Source organism: Cervus elaphus, chromosome 19 (assembly GCF_910594005.1).
Source record: "Cervus elaphus chromosome 19, mCerEla1.1, whole genome shotgun sequence".
Taxonomy (NCBI): Eukaryota; Metazoa; Chordata; class Mammalia; order Artiodactyla; family Cervidae; genus Cervus; species Cervus elaphus.
Genome location: NC_057833.1, coordinates 24,988,239 through 25,006,808, shown reverse-complemented (window position 1 = coordinate 25,006,808; position 18,570 = coordinate 24,988,239). Strand labels below are relative to the sequence as shown.

General features: G+C 40.5%; 1 protein-coding gene across 3 annotated transcripts in view; it reads right to left on the bottom strand.

The window, feature by feature from the left end:
• Nucleotides 1–18,570, bottom strand: part of FNDC3B (fibronectin type III domain containing 3B) — a 352,800-nt gene that overhangs the window by 100,939 nt on the left and 233,291 nt on the right. For all 3 annotated transcript variants that reach the window (XM_043875197.1, XM_043875198.1, XM_043875199.1), the window contains exon 7: nucleotides 5,113–5,171. In XM_043875197.1, the coding sequence (XP_043731132.1) occupies nucleotides 5,113–5,171 (59 nt within the window). The remainder of the gene's footprint in view (nucleotides 1–5,112; nucleotides 5,172–18,570) is intronic.

The window sequence follows — 18,570 nt, the reverse complement described above, 5'->3', positions numbered from 1 at the left end:
AGCATCAACTAAAATAACACACCTTTTCCCAAGGTTCCCTTAGCAAGCCTTAGGAAGGCCAACTGTCATCTGAACACAGATCTCTGCATCCTTCCCACTGGCCATCCTAATGGAAGTGCACTTGGAGAACTCAGCATCATTTTCAAAGGTTGGCAGCTTCTGGGAATTCTTCCCTGGATCTGAGCAGCCTGCCACCTAGATTACTACCAGACTTGTGAGGCCTGGTCCCTCCTGTGCTCCCCCTGCCCTGCCTTTCACTGAGCCTTTCTGGGTCTCAGGTTTCCTTTCTTTAGGCATTAGAATCCTGAGAGAAAGAGTGCTTTGTCTCTGTTAGAACTTGGAACTCACTTCCATCCCAGGTTTGATGCCAGAGAATTACACGGTGCCTTTCAGGGGAATGTCATGTAAAGGGGATCATCAGCAGTAGAGGCCTTTACTCCAAGCATCCAGGGAGCTGATAACCTTAATGAGGGATTCAGAACTCTAAGAACTAGGCTGGGTTCAAGTCTACTTTGGAGTGACAGCATTCTTAAACAAGTTTCCCCTTCATTCAATCAGGGTCTCTCTCTCTCTCTCTGGTGAAACTTTCTCACCAGCGGTGACCACTGAACTGAACTAGGGCACGGCTAATCTGATCATCACAATGACTGTCATGGCAGTGATCCAAAAGAAGAAGTTTAGAAGCCATAAAACTAACTGACTTTCTGATGTTTAACTATTCTACCATAAACAGAAGTCAATCTCCTTTGAATGATGATAAAAGCGGTGATTGCCAGTTACAAAATTATTGGACAAGGCCCAATGTGACATTCGTTTCAGCACTAGAGATATGAGAGAGTCTACTGTGAAGGTTACTATTGTAAGTCTGTATATAAATTACTTAAACTGCTTTGAAGTATCTCTGGACTCATAAAAACCACTATCTACTTCTCAACGATTACACACTGATTAGAGATCATTTCTGTTATGTATTTATTAAATATAGATGTGAACTTGAGAACAGCTGCTAGTTAAAGGCATATATATGTGTATACTCATGTTCGCAAATGATAAGATTGCATATCTTGCAGCTATTTCATATGCAATCCTCAGTGTTCTTTCTCTTTTTCCCTTTATCTCCTGTTCATGCTAGTATTTTCATTCTGTGAAATTTTACTGTCTTAATTTTCAGACTATCTTATATGCAAATGATATTCATTATTTGGATCCAAAACACCACTTACTCTCATAAAGTTACTACACTGTTACTCCCATGTTCAAAAATATTTATGTGTAAGTTAATAGCTTCTAAATTTGGTCTGGTCTTAGGATTTAACTATGTGGGAGGCCTGCTGATCCAATTTAGGGAGTATGTTAAGAAAATATTTCCATAGCAATATTGGCTTCACTTCTAAAGTACCATCACAAAAAATACAAACATAAAGGAAAATTTAAACGGAAAAGGTCAAAGATCATTATTCAAAGAAAAAGGATATTCAAATTTAGGGATTTCAGAATCATCTGTTACTATAATTCCTTAAGTGCGAAGACCCTTGAATCTGTCTCCAGATCTATGACTGTTTATCTTTCAATGGATTGCTTCTTGTAGGGACTGTTGTTCTCCTTAGGTCATTTACTCATGTCTGGAGCCAACAAATCCATTGTTTCTACAAGCTAAACATTAGCGGATGGAAACGATGCAGAACCGCAATTCCTGGTTACATTTATTTACATACTGAAAACGAACTGTCAGGCGGTTCAGGGGAGACTTCATCGAGCATCACCAGAGCAGATTAACCCATGTCAGGCTGGAGCTGACTGGGACTGCAGAGGTTAATTCCTAAACCACTCTGAATAGTATCCAGCTTATCTCTCTGGTATAGCAGTGGTACATGAGTATAGTCCCCAAGACACCTAATTATTACAGTCTTGGGACAAAAACCTAGTATATTTGTACCCTGCTTTATTTAATGAATAAGTACTTGGATCTTTACAGTATTTGGGTTTCTGAAGCATAAATGACTTGCTTAATTCAGGGTGCTCAAAGTTCTAGAAAGATGACTGGAATCTACAGGTCCTTGATAATGCTCCTATACCTACAACAAATCATCTGCAAAACATGGAAGAAAAATATATGAGTATTATTTGGAAGTGTTACCAGATGAGGCTGCAAGAAAGAAAAAAAAAACAATCCTTTAGACAACTGTGTGCCGAACCTTCCGCAGTTGTTTCTTTTCCTAGAAGGTGAACAGTCCTCCTTCCCACTTCAGCATGTTGCAGGGAGTCTTGCCTTTGCCTAATGATATGCTATAAACTATAGGAAAATACTCCATTCCAAGGACTCTATAAATAGCATATAATTTACTTCTCAGATAATCCAATGTGGTATTTATTACTCAACCTTCCAAAGATAAGGAAACCTCCGCTCAGGGTCACAAAGACAGCTAGTGGCCATGCTGGGCCCCAACTCACAGGACCCCCCCCAATCAGCCCTCCATGCTGCTGCCTCCCACCCTTGCTCCCAGCCGGCCCCACACCCCATCAGGCTGGCTGAGCCTCATCTGAGCGGGCCAGGCTACCAGCATCTGTCTCACCCCGCGGAGCCTCACTACGGCCACTGCAGTCTGCCACACGTTTATTTACCAAATGTTTGTTAAGGGCTCACATTGTGCCAAGGACAGTGCGAGGTACCGGGGCACAAAGATGAATAAGACACAACCATGGACATGAACTTCAGACAGAGGGCAGAGGAAAGGAAGGAAGGGAGAATAATGGTGCAAATAATTAATTGGGAGCAGAAGGATGGGTGGACTGTCACCCAGCAGAGGTTTATGTGGGGACCAATGGTGGGTGTGGTGGACAGAAGAACAACATGCCTCCCTCAAGATGTCTGAATTCTAATCCCTGGAACCTAAAAGGTAAAAAGAGACTCTGCAGATATGATTAAGTGAAGGACCTTGAGAGGAAGGGACTACCCTGGCTTATCCTGGTGGGCCTGAGGTAGTAACAAGTGTCTTTGTAGGTAAAAGAGGGAGGCAGGAAAGTCAGAGTCAGGAGAAGGAGGTATGAGAATGGAACGGGTGTGAGCAAGCAATGCGGGCAGCCTCTAGACAGTGGAAGGGGTGAGGAAACAGATTTGCCCCAGAGAGGGGTGTAGCCTAAGCTGATACCTTAATTTTAGCCAAATGAGCCCCACTTGGGACTTTTTGACCTCTCAGATAACAATCTGATTATAAGTACACTGAACATCATGACTATTTACACAAAAACCTGTCTACCTTGCTGTAAAACCTGGAAAGGTTTTAGCACTTAATAAACACTGAATTGGGGTAAGGACCAATGCGTATATATAAATACTGTTTTTATCTTACTGCAGCCACATGATCCTCAGAAATAGACTCTGTCATCTGCAGTAAAGAAATGACCGGGTATAACTCAGAAAAACACTGTGTGTGTGTGTACATGACAGAGACCAGATGAAGCTGTCTGAATGCAGCTGGGACAGTCAACCACACTGTCCCCCTGCCTTCTCACGCTGATGATGACTTCTGAGTCCCGCATGGGTTCTTTCTGTGGCACTGGACACGTTCGCCTGCTTTATGACTCTGCCCTCAGGCCTTCTCTAATCTCTCCCCGCACTCTGCCCCATCCGCAAAGCTATCATCCACTCCTACCACCACCTCACACGCGTTCCCCCGCGGCTATCTCATTGCTCTCTCTCCACAGCACTGATCTACCAGATCCTTTGGACTGCCCACTTACTCATCTTCCTGGATACCCTGCTTGTGAAACAAATTCCACATGTCTAAGAACGGCAATGAAGATAGACAAAGGACACGGACATGAACTTTTCTAGAGGAACTCACAAATGACTGGGAAAGACACAAAAGCAGGGAAACTACAATACATCACATACACGCAGTGAGGCCGAAGAAAGACCAGTGGTACCAAACATCGAGTGGAGCATCCCACCTGATGGGCCAAAAGTCAGGGCAGCCAGCTCCTTTTCAGGAAGCAACCCCTGAAAGGAGGCGTCTCAGCCTGAAAGCCCAGCTATCCGTGACACCTGATATCTAACAGGTTGGCGCGCCTGATGGATTTCTCTAGAAAGGCTCCCGTGTCCATCCTCTCCTTGCCGCACCTGGGGCATTACCCTAACCCTGACTCCCACGGTCTCTCACCAGCACTACAGTAACACATTCCTAACACTTGTCTTGTCTCCCTGGGTCCGTCCTCTCTCTGCTCACTGCGCGGCACCTGCCCACTGTTTGATTCTCCTAGAAGTACAGTCCTGATTATATAGCTTCTTTGCTCGCAAACTCTCAGCGGCAACCTGCTCCTTACTGGCTTAAGTGCAGACTCCCCAACCCAGCATCAACACCCTGCTCCTCCACAAGTGCCGCATTGTGCCCAGAGTCCGGCACACCTCATGTTTTTAGGTTGAGTCAAACTCAGCTATGTGCCCTGAGGCATATTTGGACCCTTCTGTTAAAAGTCTCAGTATTTGAAACACATGAAGAAGTAAGGTTTTCCAATTCAGCTAGAAAACCCTCCAAAGAACTTTGGCTCTCTAAACGCAGATGAAAGGCTGAATCAACATTTTGAATTTTTCACTTGAATTTCAAAGCATCTGGCAAAATCAAACTGAAATCTCACAATATCACTACTCCCACCAGTTTTTTTTTCCTTGCCATTACAGTTTGGACTTATTTTACTCAGCTAATATTTAAGTATCTTTTGAAATTTACCTGGAAAAATACTTTGAATTACTGAGGTTTTCAAAAAATTATTATTACTACATTTACACAGGTAAAGGGAAATTACCAAAAGAAAACTTTTCTGTGGACCTTGTATGTGTGGGGGTGGTGGTGGTGGTGTATCCTTGGATGTTGGGATGAATACCTAATTGCATTCAGAATATCTAAATAAAGAAGACATTTTAGTGGATGATGACTAAACAGAAGACTGCTGTTTTATATTTTCATGCTCCATTAATAACAGCTCTATTTCATAGTTTATGAATAATCTGCAATGGGAAGGGGCCCTTTTGCTTACCTACTGTGTGGTAAAAGAAAAGCATGTTTGAAATACTTAAAAGAGCGCCATTTATACTGAGAAATCCAGAAGACATACCTGTGGCTTCTCTATTCCCGAAAGAATGTCTTGCACCCTCTTTACTTCCAGCTCATATTCTGCATGGCAAAAAGAGGGAGAAAAAGAGAAATCAGTTAACACCATTAGAAGTCAGTAAGGTTGTCAACTTCCTTTCCCAGGGCCTTTAACAAGAGTTATCATTAAGTCAGTTGCCTATTACCATGAACTTTCGGGACCACAGCATGATGATAAAAATCAGGAATGGGGATGTCTTTGGGGGTACGGATTTCACTGTGATTGTGTTAACTTGACACTACTATTGGTTTACATATTCACAGAGCTGACTAGATTAACACGGAATTCCACCTAATAATTCAACAGGCAACAGGGAATAGAGAACCCTAAGGAGGAAACAGAGGAGACCAGTGCAGCTAGAAGCTGACAGCAATAAGGAGATGAGGTTGAAGATACGGGTCAGTTCATGTAGGGCTGTGAGTTCAGATTTTTAAACTCAATTTTTATTCTAAATTTGGTAAGAAACCACTGGTGTGTTTTAATGGAGGGACTGACACACTATTATTTTGAGTTTGAAAATATCTGCTTGCCTGCATGAATAATGGATATATGGAAGCTACGAGTGGGAGCAGAAAGACCAGTCAGCACACTGCTACGCTGGTCCAGGTGAAGGGTGGAACTGGCCTGAGCTGGGGGTGGTAGTAAAGATGCTAAAAACAGGTGTGGTTCTAGAGGTATAGGTGCTAAAGGAAAGGGCATGATAGGCAAGGATGAGGGAATGTGAAGAATCAAAGAGTATCCCTAGTTTGGGGCTGGATCAACTGAAAGGATATTTCAGTATTTTTAAATAAGATGGGGAGATGGGCAAGTTTTAGGGTGGAGCAAGAATTGTTTTTGAAATGAAAGGGGAAAATTGCTTGGAGGAGAGAGGATGGAGTGGGAAGGATATGTATAAATAGGATAAATGACAGAATTTAAACTTAAGAACCTGTTTTGCTAAAGGAAACATCTGATTTTCACAACTTGCTTGATGGAATCTAATTTTGAATCTACAGATTAACTTAACTGTTCAACTAGTTTATGAGCTATATACCTAGAGATACATGATTATCAAGACATGTCCTTGACCCCAAGATATTTCAAGTCTAGTGAGGGGTGGGGTTGGGGGTGAGGAATGGAAGCAAAGAGGTGATTACAGAGTGACAGGTGCCATGGTATAGGCTCTCCAAGAGATAGAAGTTCTAGAAGTTTCCTATGAACCAACATCCGGCTGAATACTACGGGCAAGCAGACATTTGGAGGAGGAGAGGGGAATGGACTAGGGGTGAGAACAGGTTAGTAAGCCCAGCTCTTCACAGACTGTGCATTCACAATGATCAAGTCTAATTTCAAAGAATCCCACCTCAACCTCAGGTTTCCTCCAGTCATTCTCCTATCCTACTTATTCTCTTGTCCAGCGGTCATCAAAACCATACATTAATTCTCTTGTTTAATTGTCCCCTCATTTATTACTTCTTTTCTGCTAAAATAAAAGCTTGAGGAAGGAAGATAAACTATAGATCTGGAGCAGATACATTTTTTTCTGTCAATAATTTGAAAAAGTCAAAGTGTTAGTCGCTTAGTCGTGTCTGACTCTTTGAGATCCCACACGAGGTAGCCTGCTGGGCTCCTCTGTCCATGGAATTCTCCAAGCAAGAATACTGGAGTGGGTAGCCATTCCCTTCTCCAGAGGATCTTTCCCACCCCAGGGATCGAACCTGTGTCTCTTGTGTCTCCTGCTTTGGCAGGCAGATTCTTTACCACTTTGCCACCTGGGAAAGCCCATACATTTCTGCTGATAACCAGACAGTTAAATATTTTAAACCTTGTGGGTCACATAAAGACCTCTGACACACATTCTTTTTTTCTAGCACTTAAAAATGCCACCCCTAGTTTCACGTGTGGGGGACACGAGAAGAGGCCACAGCGTACACTTCAGCTCCAGGCCCCATTGTAGGACACACACACAATGCAGCCCAGAGTGCCTCGCATAGATCCTGCAGGGTCAGAGCCCAATGCATACTTGTTGACTCAGTAAATAAACCAAGCCTACATAAAAAATAACAAGAACTTCTAGTTGGCTCCACCTTAAAGGGATCAGTTCCTTTTTTTTCCCCATTGCATTCTGCTTGGCAGAACATGTTTACCTTTATTTTGGTGAGAAAAACAAATGGGTTGGTGGCAATATCATATTTTTTAAAACTGCAACTAAAAGAAAATTCACCTTCAAAAGACTGAATGTCCTAAGCTCATTTATAATCATGTATTTGTGTTAAGATATAGACAATGGACTAGACCCCTAAGTCAAAACATATCCTCACATTTTCTGGGAATTCCTACTGAGCCAACCGTAAATACTGTGTATCTCAGAAGTTAATTGTCAGTAAAAAACACATGAGCACAGTTGCAATAAAGGAACTGCTTCAGTTGTTAAAGACAAAACCTTCTGAATCACTGGTTATTCCAGAGTTTGAAGGACCCTATGGTTTCAAACACTCAACAGAGATACAATTCGAACACTAGATACATTCAAACAGCTAGCTGTCCTGACAGACATTTAAAATGTCTCAGGACAAGAAGCCAAACCCTATTTTTGAGGTAATAAAGCAGGGGTCCCCAACCACCACCAACCTTCCCCCGCCCCATGACCTGTTAGGAACCAGGCCGCACAGCAGGAGGTGAAGGTGGGCAGGTGAGCAAGGGAAGCTTCATCTCAGATCCCCATCACTCCCATTACTGCCTAACCACCCTCTACACCCTGTCTGTGGAAAAATTATCTTCCCCAAAATCAGTCCCTGGTGCCAAAAAGGTTGGCGATCGCTTAATAAAGTTGTATACGAGAAGAGAAATGATCGCCTATCCAACAAAGAAAGGATTGAAGAGCTCTGCAAAGGAAGAATCCTCTGGACTATAACTAGACATAGGGCATGAAAGAGTGTTTAAAAAAAAAAAAAAAATTGAAGACCTTCTTCCCCCAGCCAGCTTTCAAACACACACAGGTGACAGAAAAAGGAAAAGTGGGAAAGGAGGTTGAGTTAGAAGGAGGTGCGGGGTGGGGAGAAAGATCTGCTTAAGACTGGAAAAAAAAAAAAAAACGGGTTTCAGGTAAGAGCCAGACATACAAATGAAAGGCTGACTGAGAGGAAAACAACTAAACAACTTCCAGAGAGAGGTCAGGACTTCTCGTGTCTGTCTTATAATAAGGAGAGCTGGTATTTCCTGAGCATGTAGACATGCGCTGGCCAGGCACCATCACCATGCTCATCTTTACAACCTTCTTGGCAAGACGGACATTTTCCACTCCATTTTACAGCAGGAGGCAGAACTGCAGTCTTTCCTGCACATCACAGTTTTCACCTTCAGTTCGGAGCACAAAACCTGCACCATGTCTTTGTCGACTGAGGAGTGAGGCTGAGGGACAGACGAGGAGGATTTATTTCCCCAGGAGCACAAGTGAAGTCACGTCAGGTGTCCCAGAGCAAGATGGAACCTCTGGCTGCATCACCAGGAATGAGGAGTCCCGAGGGAGAGGGCGTTTGTGCTGAGGTGGATGGGAGAGAGGAGGGGGCAGCCGGGACACCACAAGCCCCACGAGAGGGTCTGTGTTGTGGGGTTTCTTTCTTAAATTCTGAAAAAGCTGTCAGATGATTAGAGCAAAGGCCTTTGGGGGACAAGCCATACGAGGAAAGGAAGAAAAAGAAAAAGTAGGCCATGGATGGAGCCAAATAAACAAAGGATTCTGAGAAGATCAAAAATACAAGGGCAGGGCGTGAGGAGGACAGGTAGTGATAGGACGATCATCACCCTATTATATCGGGAGAAATGTGGTATCAAAGCTAGACTGGATGCCTTCTTTCTTTCAAGATTCTGAATTGTGAATAAGGAGAAAAGAAGAAAATGCATCCACACTACATTTATTTCATGCTTTTCCATTTGTGTTGCCACAGACTAAGAGAAAAAAGTAAATGCCAGGCACACAATCTGCACAAACAAGAGTGAAAATAAAATTTGTTTAACTGAGCTAAAGTGACAGTTACTTACCACATATAAAATAAACTCTAGTGTGAAAGCTAACTTTCTGGTATGAAAATGCCCAAATCCAGGATTCTACCACCTAAATAACTCAATTAACTCAGACCTCTCCCTAAGCAAGATTTAACAGTGCCTGGGAGTAGTCTATGCATTATTACCCTTCCCATTGAACAGCCTAGGAGACCAGCTCTACAAAGTCTGTTTCAGAGCTGGATCTTGCTTCTGCTTGCTTACATGATGTCTTTTTCTCTACCTCTGTTGCACTCTCACACACACCATGAGTGTGTGAGAAAGGAGAAAAAAAAATAATTAATCCCCTCACAAAAATTAACAAAACAAGGAAGAACAGTTCTGATGATTTTGCCATTAGGATACCTTTCATATCAAGTTTAAAGAGGAAACTATGTCTTGTTTGTTTTATGTCCTCCCAGGACCCCCAAGAATTTGGTGTGTGTCAATGTGAACAAGAGATTGTCCGGAAGAGGGAGAAGGGTAAGGCTGTGGGAAGAAAGGGGCTCTTTCTCCATTATCAGGGCTGCCTTCTGCCCTCTGGTTTTGCAACAAGTAAATTTATCCAGAGGCAAATTTTATAAGCCAACTTTGTGTTTCTTTCTCCTCACATTGAAGCTGCCACAAGGCAAGAAAACAGATTAAAACCACGTGCTTCAATTTTGATTGTGACCACGGCTGAAGTGGGCAGACATGATAACTCACCTTTTATATCATCACCTTCTTAAGATTTAAAAGTCTTTTCCCTGCAGTGAAGGCTGTGACCAGTAAAAAAAGATTACAGGGTATTCTCAGATAGCTTACCAAATGGGGTGGGTGGGGGGCCGTGGTGCTGGGTGGGTGGTGGGTGTGGGTGTGAGTGCGTGTGTTAGGTGCTTCAGTCGAGTCTGACTCTTTACAACTCCATGGACTGCAGCCCGCCAGGTTCCTCTATCCATGGAATTCTCAAGGCAAGAATACTGGAGTGGGTTGCCATGTCCTGCTCCAGGGGATCTTCCCAACCTAGGGATCGAACCCAGGTTTCCTGCATTGCAGGCAGATTCTTTACCATTTGAGCCACCGGGGAAGCCCCAACAGAGAGGGTGGGAAGCATTTTATTTTGTAGATATGGACACTTTGGGGGTAGGGAATTTCTTAAAAAGGAATTAAGATGGAAGCCTCTAGTTTAAACATGCCCCAATGAGGTGAAAACTACCCTATTTGGAAAGGCCAAAAAAAGGGAAGGAGAACTTCAACTAAGCAACTTATACCCTTCTTCCCTCCTAAACGCACATCTCCACCCAAGAAAATAAAGCATTTTTAGCAAAGGGAAGCTTAAAATAAAAATACACTAGCAAAGCAAATACATTTTTCTGAAAAAGGACACAAACAAAACAAAAAACAACCCCACACACAGAGGGAATATGTGTCATGTGAAATTTAAACTTTCCACAAATAATGGTTTTCATGTTTGTTCCAAAAAGAACTGTAAGTTCAGACTGTTTGTATAACAGCAAGGCCTAAATTAATTAAAATATCCCACTTTATAAACACAATTTTTTTCTTTGGCTTGTGTCACATTTTTTTCCCTTCTTAGAAGAGGAATAGTGCTAGACACTTAGCTGCTAGCTATAGAATGCATTTATGGTTGTGACAGCAGCCCCTTCATTCCAAAGACATGACATCAGCATTATTTCTCTGTAACCCTTCTGTCTAGCTCTCATCCACAGGGCTCATTTACAGATATGCCCAGCATAACATAATATGCTCTCTCAGATTTGCCAAGGAGCTGACTTAGCTACTCTCTTTAACAATTATACATAATAAACTAAGGGCATGGAAAATATGCAACTTCTGGTCATGCCCATTTTTAGGATAAGAGGCTTAAAATCAAAAGCAAACATTCAATATATAACTAACTGAACAGAAATAGACAGTACTTCTGGATGAAAAAGAGAAAAAAATGACTCAATAACAGGGACACATTGGCTATCTAGTCAACGCCTACTAATGCTGATGAGAATAAATGAAGGTGAAGGAATGACAGTTTACAGTTTATAAATGCTTATCGAATTGCTTTACTAATCAGAAAAATGAATCTGCATCTTCATGTTTTAAAATATTACTTATCCTGTATGGAGAAAGGAGGAATCAATAACTGCATACAAAATTAAGGTTAACTACCTAAGAATCTCCATTTAGTAATTATGATCCACAGTGGTGTTAAATACAAATATTAAAAGAGTGTGCAAAATTACAAAGAATAAATTCATGAAACATAAAGACAATGCAGTTAATCCCCAAAGACAAATGTGCCAGAAATATCTTCAGTTATCAATCATCCTGATGCTACAAATGCAAAGACGAACAGCTTTCCAGCCATTTAGCTGGTTAAGTGGTTACTTCATGTGAAATCCTGAAAGACAGACAAGGCAACATCAGACTCAATAGTGGACAAGAAAGCAGCAGATAGGTGAACATATGTTGTGGGAAGTTGCCTTTCAGTCTAGGAAAACATTTTCAAGAGCAACTTGGGTTCCAGATAGAGCCTGGAACCTTAGAGAAAGCAGGAGATGAGAGATGAATTCCTTCTGCAGCTGGTGTGCCCAGCTGGACGGGAGAGAAGACTGGAGAAGGTAAATGGGACAAGGGAGGCTAATTTCCTCTAAGATTTTGTTGCTATTTCTGGAATTCTGGAGAAAGAGTGATTTTCTGTCCTAGCCCAAGATTTGAGCAAAGCCCTACCTGGAATATTCACATCAGTCTATCTGTACGTAAAATGGGTCTCTTTGGGCAAAAGCTATACTACAATTTAGTTAATCAGGCATGGAAGTGTGAGATCTGGGGCTTTAATGAAAGGGGAAAGCCCCAGATATGTTACTCTTGCTGAACCCCAGGTCAACTCAAGTTTCTCTCTCAAACACATCCTGTGATGCCAACTAAAGTGGATGGATGAAACTAGATGGATTCCACCTAAAATACCAGGAGATTCTACGTTCACTTCTGTCAAATTCTCTAAGAAAAATTCTCATTGTTTACTTCACAAGGCAAAACTCATATAAATGCATGGAACTGGAGGGATGCTGCTAGTGTTTTCAAGAACAGCAAATTACATAGGGATGAAAAACCCACAAAAATGGATCAAGTATGAGGTAGATACGCTTGCCTGGCAAGCCTGACTCTAGCACTAGTCCTTTTCTTTCCTTCCCTCTGTGTGTTTGAACCAGATCACTGGCTAACTGAGCCCTAACCTGTACCAGATATAGCTCTTTTATTTTGGGGGAAGGCTGAGTGCCATGATTACCCAGAAAGACCTGGTGCCCTCCCTGGGTGTGGAACAGGAAAGCAATCACTTAAACATAGGATAGAACGACTTACAAAGGTAATTGAAGCTTATACCCTACTTTCTGCACTGGCATCTATAAACGTTTCCACAAAATGTTTTCTCGTTAAAAGATTTGGCATGTCACACTGAAAACCTTTCAAGTAGTGTATTCAATAATTTTGCAAGACTGTTCAACTGATTTTGCAAGACAGAATCCAGAGAGCCCAATTTTGTAACACATTAAATCTGAAAGAGAATTTTAATATTTATACCACCTATTGAGCAAGTTTTGAACAGTTTTTACAAACACATTTTAAAATTTGATGTCTCTCATGACAAAATTATATGCATTTGGGGATGACAGATACTCAGCCTATAACCAAAGAACCCAGTAAAGCTCATCAGCTGATATGAGAACCATGTCAAGTGCTACCCAGATCCAGTGTTAACTTCATGTGCTAGGGCTCTACATAACCTACCAGAGTTCTGGCATATGGAAATAGCTTTATCATCCAATGGTACAACCTACCTCACTGAGGAAATCAACAAATGCATATAGTCACCCGGCAGGTAATGTCAAGGAGTTAGTGGACATGTATCAGGCAAAAGGGAAGAGTAAAGACTGTGAAAAACTGAAAAATGCTTCACCCTTTCTAAAGGAGGCAGCTGTTATGTATCCAATTATCACTAAGCAGGATTCAAGGAATCTCAGGTGACAGACTACCATTTTTCCAGAAAATCTGGAGATGGAAAATTTTCTGTGAAATTGCCTGATCTGCACAAATATATTAGAAACATTACCAATTTATAGAAAAGTGAAAGAACAGTACTATGAGCCACCACATGCCCTTCACCTACACTGACCAATCATTAACATTTTGCTATACCTGCATGTTCACGTTTTGTCTCTATATATACATACACTTAAAAAACTAAAAATTAGTTTTTTTTCAGAACTATTTGAAAGGAAGTTATTGATTTTATGACATTTTACCCCCAAAACTTCAGCATGTATTTCCTAAAAACAAGGACCTTCTTATACATAACCACAATAACATCACAACCAAGAGAGTTAACACTGAGAGAATAAAATCTAATCTGTATTTCATACTCAAACTTCCCCAGTCATTCCAATATGTCTGTAACGTCCTCTCGAGGATCCAATCAAGGAACATCTACTGCATTAGTCTCCTTTAATCTAGAACAAAAATCTCCTATAATTTTTGTCTTAAGTTAATATTTTTGAACTGTCCAGACCAGTTTCCTTAGAGCATATAAAATTATCTGGATTGTGTGACTATTCCCTCATAGTTAGATTCATGCTAAAAATGTTTGTCAAGAGCTCTATATGAATGTACCTCCTATTCCATCACATAAGGAAGCACATGATGTCAGTGTGAACCTTTTGGGGATGTTCAGCACTTGGGTCACTTAGTTCCGGTATTATATGACATACTTCCCTGTTGTCAAAGGCACCCTCTTCCCCTTTGACCTGATGGTTAAAGTAAATATTAACGATTGCTGTCAGAAGATATTACTATATTGATAGTTGTAAGATGGTGGCATTCCTAATTCTATCATTCTTTCTACATTAATTAGTTTCCTCTCCCACACCTTTATGCATCTATGAAGTCATGCATTATTATTTTTTTAAATTACTTTTCCACTCAAGAAAACTTGTCATACTCTTTGCCATCATTCTTTTGAATGCTAAAACTGTCTCAAATACAGCCAGCAGGAGATCCTTCAAGCTGTTTTCTGTGACCCTTTGTTCATTTCCTTGAGACTTCTGTTTTGAATACCTGTTAAATATTCTGGATTAAGATCACTTGGCTAACTGTGAGAAAATGTGCAGACTGCAGGTGAGAGATTTTATTAACATTAAGTAGAATTCATCCCAAATTGTCAAAAGCCACTATTACTCAAGAACTTTCTTATTTAAATGTGAATAGGAAGGGAAAAAAATCATCTAAGTATTTCTTGTTTCTGTATCTTTCAGAAATTGAAGTTAAAACAAACAACACAAGAACCATCCTAAATGACATTTTAAAATACAGCAAACTTGAAGTCTAGAAACTTAAACATGAATCAGGGTAAACTTTGAGTGGAAAATCATAGAATACATTTGGGTCTTCTTGGATTATATAATTTCTGCTCTCAGTTTCGCTTGATCCTGTTTTATTTCTTTTTCTTCGTAATCAACATTTCCTTTAAAAAAATAGATAATCAAAAGAGACAGCAACATCTGCCCAATCCGAAAAAGAAAACAGTCTGTATTCTAAATGCATCAAACTGAGAAATAAACTAAAATGAAAAGTTAGATTAGGCCAGTGAGCAGGAAACATCTCCAGGGAGAATACGACCTATGAGAGATTTTTTTCCAGAACTGGGACCATTGTGATGACCAGAGTGCTCTATTCTTAAAGGTTTTCCTTTTACCCTTAAAAACATGTATAACAGAGCAGACAAATCTAAGGTCAATGTGAAAGAAGTCTTAAGTTGTTTACAAGCAAACTACTCTACACCAAAGTCATATGGCACTGATTTTGCTGCCTCGTGTTAAATCTTTTATAAAACTGAATTACTTGGAATTTAAAATTTTCAGTCTCCTGTCTAAAATAAAGGACTCTCTTGAGCCACATAGTTGGCATCTCTGCTGTCCAAATGGGATGCCCCATTGTTCAAAACAGGAAAGTTGTAGGTCTATTAATAACGTCTTTTGCATGCATGTATATGTAAAAATTCAGTTAAAAGGTCTGAGAATTACATTTCTACCCCAAACCAGCTCAATAAATGGCACACTTTACCAGCCAGCCACATTTTCAAGTCTGTAGGTGATAAATCGTGCTCACCTGGGTAATAGCTGAGGTATGTAACTCCTGGTCTACAGTGAGCTCCTCAGGCCCTGGGGAAAACCCATGAGCAAAAGTCGCCATTTGGGTCATGAATCAAAGGGCGAAAGAAAAATTGCTCAAGATGAAAATATAAAAGATAGCACAGAAGAAAAAAACAAAAGAGATGACCAAAAAAAGAGGGCAGCGAATAAGGAATGAGCAACAGAGATAAAAAAGATTTCAAATACGGTTCTCAGAAATTACACTGACAATTTTTTATCTAGGTAATTATTTCATCTAAATAAGTTCTAGAAATTATAATGATAAAATTTCCATTAAAAGACACCAAAATGTAAAAGGTTAATTTGTGACAAAGCTTGAAGCTATCCAAGGGTGACAGGGCAGTACAAAATATGCATGTGAGTCTATCCCTCCCTTTCTGGCCCAGTTCCCTTTTCTCATCCTTCATGCCTCTGCTGAGAAACCCATTCTTCCCAGCAGCACTGCCTTTATCACCCTCCCGCGATGGTTCTCTTTGTAGGGTCTCCCCTAACAGCCCATCCTCCTCTCAATATTTAAGTATATATTCTACTGTATGTTCTTGTTCACAGTGCAGCTGGCCCTTGAACTACATAGGGATTAGCAGGGCAGACCTATCCTTTAGTTGAAAATCCATGTATAACTTAAAGTAGGCCCTCCATAAATACAGTCCCTCCACATATGCATATTCAGCCAACCACAGATCGCGTAGTACTATAGTATTTACTATTGAAAAAAAAAAAATCCAGACCTGCAAAGTTCAAACCCATGTTGTTTAATGGTCAGCTGTGTAGCCTCCACTTCTCCAAAAACAGTAAAGCTTGGCTTCCCTGGTGGTTCAGAGGGTAAAGCGTCTGCCTACAATGTGGGAGACTCGGGTTCCATTTCCTGGGTCGGGAAGATCTCCTGGAGAAGGAAATGGCAACCCACTCCAGTACCCTTGCCTGGAAAATTCCATGGAAGGAGGAACGTGGTAGGTTACAGTCCCTGGGGTCACAAAGAGTCGGACAGGACTGAGTGACTTCACTTTCACTTTCTTGAGTAGGGGAATCATGTCTGTGCTACATGTCACTGACCACCCAGTACCTAGTACCTGCACAGGAATAGGTATAGAATCCGTGACTGAATCAATGGTCAGAGACCTTTTATGAACAAATGCACATACTGTGCTTTTATTCTCTGGATATTTAGAAACAAGCACATGAGAGAAGTCATGGCAGAGATACTTATAAGGGACGACACCTTGATAGATTATGATATTACATCAAATAACACATTATGATAAACCTGTGTCAAAAATCTGTACACTTCTATTTCTGCATTGGAAACCATGCACATGCTAAATTAATTCAGTAAGAATTCTACATGTGATGTGGATCAGAAATATTTCTATAGCCAAAGCTAACAGTCTTCCTGGCAGAAAAAATAAAAATAAAAAGAACTCAATAAAGTCATCAAGCTTCCTGTGATGATAAAAATGCAACTGAGCACATTACTAATTAAGCAACTGAGAATTCTTAGAATTCACTCTGGATAGTATCCTGGAGAAGAATGGAGCATTTTATCTACTAGTGGTAACCTTTCAATCTGCTACATACTAATCTCATTTCAGAAAATTAAATCAGAATGCACAAAGTTGTTTTTAAGGCTAAAATGCCTTGGTTTTGTTAGCCAAGTTAGTTGTTTTCCAGTTTTCCTGTTACACAGTAGTTTTTTTGTAGATACAAATCACACATCTCTAAAGGACCATTTGAGATGACTCTATTATGCCTATTTAGCAGTTAATTATTCAATCAAATAGGAAAATCTGAACTACAGAAGTATTTGCAAGTCTTTCTTTTTTGCAATATTAATGCATGCTTCCAACTGCTCTGACTACTCAATTCTCCTTTCTGCCTTAGAGTATGTAACTGTCTGGTTGCCTTTCTTTCCATAATTAATAGTCCTCCAACTGCAATCCCAGTGAATGAAAAACCTGGCATTTTCCATGAAGGGATCTCCTTCTTTGCATTCCCCTCTATTCCAGGGCCACAAAGCTGCATTTGGAGTTTACTGCACATCCAATATTTATGGCTTACCAGCTATGGTAAGCAGTCTAGCAGTTACACACTTTGAGTAAAACACCACCATTGGCACAAAACTTCCAAGTGAGAGAGTATTTACCCTTCAACAAAAGACTAATTTAGAATTCTTTGATCCTGGCAATAAGCAAGTCACCCACTCCTGTGAAACTTTCCTAATAACCTCCCAAACAAACCTTTACAACTAAGAGTCAAACAAAGAGATGCCCTAAGAGATAGGAACCGGAATAGTGTGTACACAACAGTTATACCTTATTCCTCCAGAGTAAAAGATGTTATCTTTTGACTTACAAATTCACCATATGGAATGAAAACACAGTTGTGTATTAAATTTTAGGTTTTAAAGAAGCAAAGTATGGTGCTTTTTTATTCCTATCAATGTGCCCACCAGAATAAAACTTTATTATAATATTTTGAATACATAGTGCAATGTGAAGAATTACAAACTATAGTTTATCACTTATTATTAGATAGCCCTTTGTAATGTATTGTTATGGGGTGAATTGTATTCTACTCAAAATCCATACACCTAAGTCCTAACCCCAGGTATCTCACAATATGGCTGTATTTGAAGATAGTGTCTTTACACAGGTAATTAAGTTAAAAGAAGATCATTATGGTGGGCCCTATGTGACTAATGTCTTTATAAGAGGAGGAAATTTAGATATAGACACATACAGAGGGAAGATGATGTGAAGATAAAGGACAAAACCAGCCATCTATAAGCCAAGGAGAGAAACCTAAAACAGATCCTTCCCTTGTGGTCCTCAAACCTTGCAGACACTCTGATCTCAGATTTCCAGCCCCAGAAACTGTGAGAAAGCTACATGTCTGTTATTTAGGCCACCCAGTTTGTGGTACTTTGTTATAGCAATCCTAGTAATCTCATGCTTGTATCATGTATATATTTGTATTATTATATCTATCTACTAGATATGAATCCTACAAGCTAAGAATTTTCAGAATTTGCTCAAGATCACACTAAGCAAACCTAAAAAGACCCAGTATTAACCCCAAGCTTTCTAATTCTCAGTCTCTTTCTTCTTAGGGGACCTCCGGACTTCCTTTTGCCCTGCCATCCCCACTGCCTAAGGGAATAAGAAAAGGGTAGGGAGAACAATTTTACTTATGATACATAAGCACA